The sequence below is a fragment of the Nicotiana attenuata genome, unplaced genomic scaffold (assembly GCF_001879085.1).
Source record: "Nicotiana attenuata strain UT unplaced genomic scaffold, NIATTr2, whole genome shotgun sequence".
Lineage (NCBI taxonomy): Eukaryota > Viridiplantae > Streptophyta > Magnoliopsida > Solanales > Solanaceae > Nicotiana > Nicotiana attenuata.
Window position 1 is genome coordinate 71,296 of NW_017672011.1, and position 8,915 is coordinate 80,210.

Below are 8,915 nucleotides of genomic sequence, written 5' to 3' on the forward strand. Positions count from 1 at the left end.
TCTAGAAATCTGTGCACGGCTACAACTCTGGGGGCAACCAAGTATTTGTGCCTCAACGGAACCTCATCTTTTCCAATGTAGCCAGCTATTTCCTCTAATGTCGGGGTAAGCTCAAAGTCCGTAAAATGGAACACATTATGTGCTGGGTCCAAATGTAACCAGTGCTCTAATAATATCTCCCCGAGGCACAATATCGAGCAAACCGGTAAGCCCTTTCAAATGTTTCTTGACTGCATCTTGCCCTTCTCCGCCTAAATCGTTCCACCACAGACGTAACTCCAAAGGGATTTTATGCATGATTGAAAATAATTCATTTCGAGTCGTGCTCATCCTGCACATTTTTTAAGGTGATTTTAATCACTTATTTTGACCTAAAAGAGAAAAATGGAACAATCTCTGTTCAAATTCCAATTTAAACAAACAGCCGGTATTGCGGATACGGCCTTTCAGCACTTCATAAGGAAGATTTTAAGGCTGTGCCTGGTAACCGTTTAGAAGATAACTCAAGGTGGCTGTTCTTGCAAAAACAGCCTTCTGGCGCCCTTTTGGGGACATTTGGCTTATTTTTGACAAGAATGGCATCACCCGACTTATTCATGACGAAATTAAAAATTTTGGTATTTCTGGCTATTTTTTGCAAAAAGGGAGGTTGGACCCGATGAGGGTTGCCTACGTATCTCACGTCCGGCGAGAATCAAACCAGTGTAGTTCGGGCAAATAAATCTAACTATTTTGAAAACGAGACTTTTTTTCGTTTTTGTTGGCAAATACACTATTTCTGAAAGCAAGATTCTTTTTTTTTTTTTTATATTTTCCTTTTCAATGGTAAATAAAATAAACTAATGTGAAAATAAAACTCTTTTTGTTTTTCTTTTCCATTGGCAAACTAAAAAGAACTTTCTTCTCTTCTTTTTTTCATTTTCAAAAATTCGGCAGCATTTCGGCACTACTTGGACATTGATTTTTTCTAATATAGGAACTTAACTCTCTATATCGCTATTTTCTCTTTTGGTTTTTCCACTTTCTCCCAAATATTCAAAGCCGGTCAGCATGCAGGTCCCAAACAGATAAATGCACACATAGGATGCAGCAGGATGGTCCATTATTCCGGGTACACCTGTCCTAGACGGACCCAACCCCTGTGTTGAGTCCCCTAAGTCAAAATGCACGTGATGCAGATAAACGTCCTACTAGGGATCCGGCATGAAGTCAAGTTCTTCTAGGTTCAAAACCTGGGTATGTGTTCTAGACTGTGTACCCGAGCAAACAACTCGAGTCGAGGAGGGGGCTACGTACCGGGAACCAAAAGGCCATCCGGCTTAGTAACTTGTCCGGCCTCTTTCTTATTTCAGGGTATTGACACTAACAGAATAGGGAGTCTCAACCAGTAAGCACATCCCCGGAGGTGAGAAGAGAAGGGTTTCGGCACAGTTTATATGCAATTCCAGATAATATCAAAACGGTACAAAGCAACATCTTGCACATTTAGCATGAAACATGTAGGAAAATCAGATAAAGCCAAATACAACAATATATCTAAGCTTGAATTCTGAACCCTGAACCAAAGTTCTGGGTTCGGTCCCCAGTGGAGTCGCTAGAGCTGTCACACCTCCATTTTTCACTACACCCGCAAGGGTGCAAAGGAGTTTTTCCAATTAAAGGACAGTCGGAACGGGATTTATTATTAATATTCAGAATCACCACTTGGGAGATTAATGGTGTCCCAAGTCACCGTTTGAATCCCGATCCGAGGAAATTATGACTCTGTTAACAGTCTGCGAACCAGAAATCCGAGTAAGGAATTCTGTTAACCCAGGAGAAGGTGTTAGGCATTCCAGGGTTCCGTGGTTCTAGCACGGTCGCTCAACTGTCATATTCGGCTTATTTATCTGATTTCAAAACATGTTTTAGCTTATGCTTTTTAACTTTGAACCGCTTTTATTATCATTATTTTAAGAGAATTGCAACGCCGTGAAAACACGTCTCGAACCGCGTCACATAAATGCACCCGCGATTTTTGACGCATTTCGACTTCGTTGGGATTTGGATTTGGGTCACATAAATGTGCACCCGTATTTAGGAAGGTAAAATTATTTAAAGTGCGTGCCTAAAGAGACCACCGCGTTATTATCTTTGGAGAAGGCCGTGAAATTCGCTAAACGGCCCATCTCGAGGTCTAAGGATTTGCACAAATAATTAAAGAGGGCCAAGCATTTGAAATTTGTTAGGCTTGGCACACCTCTATTCTGATCTTAAAGGAAATTTCACACTACGTTGTTGAGGTCCATAACTACATTTGCTAAACGTGGCACAACTCGCTTAATTGATTCTAGATCCTTAGCCTTTTTAACTTTAATATTCATATAGGCTAAATAAGAGACTTTGTATAAAACTCGGGTCCAAGTCTCTCAATTATTAGGCTGCCAGATACAAAGAGGCTGCCTTGAACTAAAAAAAACCTCGATAACATTTAGGCCCAAAGGGCCCAAACACTCCAAACAGCGCCGGCTTCAAACAAGGAGCCCAGGATCAATCCTCCTGCTGCCCAAATAGCATCCCAAGCACAAGATTTGAACAATCCCAAGTTGATTTAAAACACAGGACTTAGCCCAGACTTAGTTCAAACGACCATGAATGCCTATTTAGCAATTAACCTAGAAACTGCACATATGCCAATCGATTAAAATCCAGGAAAATATACACATAGTCGTACGCTTGGCTTCCAAAATTAATTGCTTCAAAGAGGATTGAACAACCAAGCAACCAAGAAAAACTCCAAACTAATCACAATAGCAATTATACGAACTGATCTAGTAGACACTAAGAGGCTGAATTTTACACTAAATGCATTTTCCAGCCTATCATATACATACCAGTATGAGCTTACTAACAATCTCATCATGGAAACGCAGCTAATTCTTATCATGACTCGAATCGAAAAACCAAACAGGGAATGAACAACTGATGCCTTGAACAGTTCCTAGCTCAACAAGTTCACATGGATTCAGCTGATCCACATTTTTACATGGAATATTCACGGATCAAACACCCATCAGTTTCAGCAGAGCTCAAACACAGACATGCCTTTCATGGCTTAAATAAACTCTTACTACAGCAAATGGTGAATAATCCTTAAATCACACAGAAACTAACTAAGAGATGAAATGATTACAATACAATATCGAATAAACGAAGCACAACACTGGTTGAAGCCATGTTCTGAATCCCAATATTTATTTCATACATCAAATCTGACTTCACATGTTTAATAGAGCTCAAGATATAATACCTGGAGGTTAAAAGGAGAAAGAAGAGTGAGGAAACATGAGCAGCAACAGAACAGTACTTCAGCAAATCAGCTTAGACCAGAATTTTGAAACAGTACAGCAACAGAGCCAATAAAGAGGAAACAACACCAATTTAAAGCCCAGAAATGATGTATGATTGTCTGAAACCCAGTTTTAATTAACCAAATCCCTAGCAACTTCAAACTAGACTCGATTTCAAACCCTTGTGAATTCAGCCAATCAAAACTACTTCAGAATCAGAGAAACTCCAAAAGATCCCCAAACAGATTTCAATAGAACAGTGTTATTCATCAGAATTTCTAGTTTTTTTTTTGATTTTCTTTTCTGAAAACTTTTATCTCTGAACTCCTATAGAACAGTAGAACTATCTAGCTTTTTTTGATCTTTTTCTCTCTATATCTCTCCTCTCTCAAGTTATTCTCTCTGTATTTCAGCCCTTCATTCTCTCGGATTTCAGAATGTTAAAAGCTCTATTGTTTTTGGATTTTCAGCTCTTCCCTCTCTGCCTTGAAAGGCAAGTTTAAGATGCCTTTATAGGCAAGGGACTAGGGCAGACCTTATGTTTTCAATTTTGCACCCTGCCCCCCCTTTAATTCTCATTTTAGCTTAGGTGTCCCTCAATTACTAACTTGCTACCCAAGTTATGCTACCAAAAATCAGAAATTGCCATTCAAACCTCCAACCTAGAAGCTTCTAGGGACTTCTCAAATCAGTACCAAAAGATTCCCTGATTCTAATTTACCTAAAATACCCTTTAATGACCCTGTTTTTACCTTGAAATTCATGGGCCAAGCTGACCCAGTAATTGAAACAGTCCAAACATGGGTCAAGAATGATTCAACTCAAGGAAATCAGCCTACTCAAACTATGAACTGAGGATTTAAATGCGGCCCAGATTTAAAAGAGAAAAAAAAAAGAAAACTTAAGCTAATCAAATAAACTAAAGAAAAGCAATTAACTCCTAGACTAATAAATCTAGTAAACTGGAACTACTAAAATAGTGAACTAAATTATGGACTAACATTACTAATTAAGAGAGATGCATAATTATTGAAACTAAAACACACAAACAAATTTGAACTAAATACTTTCGAATTCGACACGAGTTTTCTGGAAATTGAACGACCTAAACCAAACTAAGATGAGCACATGCTTCAAACAAGAAGAAAGAAGAAGAAGACAGATGCGGATAGCAAAACAAAAATAAAAATGGAAAAAGAAAAACAAGCATACCTCCCCAATCCTCCTTGAACAAAGCTTCGATGCATCTTTGAATTTGTGGCCGGAATAAGTCTCAATCGTGTGTTCTCAAATGAGAACACACAACTGAGATCGATTCCAACCACGAAACTTCTAAACCCTCGCTGACTGGACTATTTGGAAATTTAGGTCATCCCTTCAAACCCAGATTCGAACAATCCTACTAAGATTCGAGGCTAATGGGTCATAGATTAAGGAAGAGGGGGTGAGGGGGGTTCCATGGTGTTGTTTTGGTATGGTTTAGGGTAGATTGGGATCAGCGCCGCCGGACACGGCGGAGGCGGCGCTAGGGTTTCTAAAATTCGAGACATTCCGGTAAGATTTGAGAAAAAATGGTTGAAGATTTGGGATTGGGTGGAGGAGGGGATGCTATGGTGAAGATTTGGTGGCGATTGAACGCCGGCCGTCGCCGTAGACGATTTCCGGCGGACGGCGGGCAGTGGCTTAGGGCGGAGGGGGCTGTTCTCTGAAAGAGGTGAGTGTGGGTGAGGGAGACGGGTCCTGAGGGGGTTCTGAGGGGGGGGTGGGGTTGATTTGGACACTTAAATATTAAGTGACCCAGGCTTCCCAACCGTCCGATCATCAAACCTCGACGACCAGGATTAATCCTAGCCAAAACTACGTCGTTTGGGGTATTGGGGCTGGACCGGATCGGGTAAGGGGTGGAACTGGGCCGGTTCGTTGGGTATCTGGGGTTGGATTTCATTTGGGCTAAACCATTTTGGCCCAAGTTGCACACCAGCCTATTTAATCTTTCAAATTCTCAATTTATTTGTTTTTTCTTCTTTTCTTTTTGTATTTTATTTATTTATTTTTTTATATTTTTTTTTCCTGATTTTTTATGAAATGCTAAATTAAAAACCAAAACCAAATTGAGCCTAAAATTATATCTCTTAAATTCCAATTACACAAATTAAGGCAAATTAAAACTAAAAATGCAAAAGACCATTTTTGTTATTTTATTTGCTTTTCCCTTCACTACTAATTAATCCTAAGATATGAAACTAAATCCTAAACGAATGCCAAGTATTTTTGTATTTTTTTCATGATTTAAACAATAATAAACGTGCACAAATAAATGCAAACAATTAACAAGAAATGCCACCAAAATCCATCAATTGCAAATAATGAAAATGAGTTGTTTTGTTTTGAATTTATGGGAGTAATTCATATAGGGCAAAAATCACGTGCGAACAATGACAATCCCCTCACAAGCAAGCTGGATCACTAGGAAAATACTGGAAGCCAAGGAGAACCTGGACTTGATACCTCCTGTCACAACTACTCGGAGCATGATCAATTCAATCTATAAACAGATCCTACCTACAATGATGCCAGTGCCTTGGAAGTGTCTTATGTTTAAGAATGATGCCAGACCAAAAGCAATTTTTACAATGTGGCTACAATTACAAGGAGACTATCTACAACAGATCGACTAGTGAACTGGGATTAATAGTTGATCCTATACGCACACTATGTCAGAGTCAACTGGAAACAAGAGATCATCTATGTGCTGAGTGTGACTTCACTAAGGCTATATGGAGGAAAATGCAGCAATGGCTGCAAAGAAAAGGGATAGCAGTGCAGACTTGGAACAAGCACATAGAATGGGCTATCCATAATGCCAAAGGAAAATCGCAGCAAGCTCAAATCTTCAGAATAGTGTACGCTGAGTGTATCTATGCTATATGGATGGAAAGGAACCATAGAATTTTTGAAAAGAAACACCGGATCTGGGAAATAATTATGCGAGAAGTTGCTTATATTTGTCATGTAAGATCAGCTCCAAGAGTTAAGGTTTTGATACAAAGTTTCATTTTTTAGAATCCAGTCATGTAGTTGCGTCTATAGATCAGAGTTTCCTGATAGGTAGATTTTAGATAGCTAATTGTGTTTGATTAGCTATGGCTTTGTACAGTTTCAAAGGTGATTAATACAAAAATTTAGTTACCAATAAAAAAAAGATGAGAGGATTTGTAGTTTGTAGAGAGCTTTGTTGAACAAATTTTTTGTAGAGCTTGAGTTTTAGTTAAAAGTTACTTTGAAGATTAGTTGTTTATTTCTTCACAAATTTTAAATTTTGAGAGTATTTTATTAGAAAATATTTTGAAAAATAATCAAATAGACCAAACATAGTGGTCTCCATTTAGTTTTGGCAAATAAAATGGTAGAACTTTGAACTCGTGAACAACACGTCAATTTAAATACCCTGAACCGTTGGACTCCCTCACTCAATTGTGTAAGAGTGTTTAAAATATAATATATAACCATATAAAATAGTATTTAGCTTGTATACACAGTATAATTTTTCGACAAAGGATATGCGCTTGACAACCTTGGCATAGGGTGGTTACGCCACTGCCTGCCGGATACAGAAGAGGTGAAGGATTAGGAGGAGCTAGAGTTTAAAGCAGGGATGTAGCTAATCACCCAGTAATATTGGTTTACTCTATAGTTACCTTAAAAATACTTGGAGTAGGCTCCTTTCCATGGGCAATCTACTCAAGAGTTTAGGCCCTAATTCGGTCTATGTCTGGGCTACTGCCGTACTCAAAAGCGAGGGGCTCCAAAACGATGTATAGAGTCTGATACCTGCCCCGTGCTCTGTCCCCCCTTACTCCAGACATGCTATGGTACCCCGGAGTGTGCGCTTTATTTAAAGCAGTGTGCGTCATCCGGGGTGATAAAAAAGAACCATACCTGTTGACAGTGTCCCAGTCCCTTAATCATCAGGCTTCTAGCTCTGGCTGGACATCCCTCCTAGAAAGCGGGGCAAACTCGCTAGGCGCTTCCGAAGCTGACCCCTGAAGAACAGACCCAAGCAAGGACAAGAGCTTGCCGGCGGACCACTGACGTCCCATTCGTGAGCTGGAGCGCAGCCATCTTATCCACTGAACTAGCTAGAAGTTATCGCTTCGGGTTGAAGCACTAAAAGAAAAGGACCGGGAAACGCAGGAAAAGGAGAATGAGTAGGACAGGCTCGAGTCAATTCTTTCTTTTAGGAGAGATCCCACCCCTTTCTTTAGCGCTTGTTCGTTCTAAAAGGACCGAGCCTTGTCTACGAAGCAGAGCGACCTCATTTTGCTTGTACATTTAATATGTATAAATTATTAACCTAGAACTTAATAATTTAAAAAGACTAGAATCTCGAGCCTATAAATTTTAAATGTTGTTTCCACCTCTATAAAGTGTTAAAATTTCATCAACAACGTAGCATCCCCTCAATCTTTTCCATCCTCATTCCCTGATGAAATAAAAGAAATTCCTTTCATGTAGAACTTTTTTTTTGGCACATCTCATTTGTGTGTTGTTTTGGTTAAGCACTTGTTGGTTAAAATCAGTGTTTTAAAAGGCATTTCAGAGTGAGGCACACCAAAAATGAATGTCCCGAGACGATGGGGGAGCGAAAGTCTCAAGTGGCGTACGCCCGTGCGTTGAGGCGCGTTTTTGCAGTGAAGCGTAAGCCCAAAAACTTTTTCAAATTAAAATAAAATTTGCTGAATAAGTCCTTAATATAATACCCAAATTTTCAAAAGTCTACTTGATTAATTTGAGAATTGGTATGATAATTAGGTATAGAGTTGGATATATGAGATGTTTGAGAATTTGTATGATAAGTAACTTGTTTGTGCATGTGGTATATTCATAATGAAAATAATTATTACACTATCACCAGAAAAGAATACTAAACCTAGAGAAGCTATGAAAATTCAAGGATAATAAAGATGAGCATTGGAATAATGGTAAAGTCATAATTTATGTGACCTATATATTATGAGTTTAAGCCGCGGAAACAGTCACTAAAGCTTGCACTAGGGTAGAATGTCTACTTACACCCCTTAGAGGGTTGCGACCCTTCCTCGGACCCTACTTGCATACGGGATCTTTTGTATATCGGGCTGCCCATATCATTGATAATGAACATGGAACCACCAAAATTCAAATTCTACTAGGGAAGAAGGGCAATAGTGGAGGTGTTTGGAGAACATATGAACTGAATAAAGCCTGGCCAGACCAAAGAGAAAAGACCTCATACTAAAATCTTGCAAATGCAGGGATAATGTGACTAGAATAAAAGGAGTTGGTAACATTTTCAGGTTCAGGTGAATTTGGTGAGGGTCAGAAAGGTCATTTCACCAGACAAGGATAACGAACAACCTATCCTAAAGTTGATGGAACGTTTACTTAACGACTTAAAGATGTCAACATTTAAATTTCTTTTTCATTAATCATTTTGCTTTTCTTGTTTCTTTATATATCATGCCAACTCATATTCATATGATCTATCAATCTAAGATTTTTTTCACAACCTTAACAGAAACATTTAATACTCTTAATTAGGGTATG

The 8,915-nt window shown here is 38.9% G+C and overlaps 1 protein-coding gene across 1 annotated transcript; it reads left to right on the forward strand.

The window, feature by feature from the left end:
- Window positions 1–4,900: 4,900 nt before the first annotated feature.
- LOC109211327 lies at window positions 4,901–6,392 on the forward strand. The gene is made up of 2 exons (XM_019374860.1): window positions 4,901–5,029; window positions 6,051–6,392. Exons 1-2 carry the CDS (start codon window positions 4,901–4,903, stop codon window positions 6,390–6,392), a joined length of 471 nt encoding a protein of 156 aa, XP_019230405.1.
- Window positions 6,393–8,915: the final 2,523 nt, after the last annotated feature.

What these genes read in the sequence shown, in the direction of transcription:
- LOC109211327 (XM_019374860.1), top strand. Translation starts at nt 4,901, where the DNA reads ATGGTTGAAGATTTGGGATTGGGTGGAGGAGGGGATGCTATGGTGAAG. An exon ending in GGCTTAGGGCGGAGGGGGCT is followed by an intron (nt 5,030 to 6,050) that starts GTTCTCTGAAAG and finishes ACACTATGTCAG; the next exon opens with AGTCAACTGGAAACAAGAGA.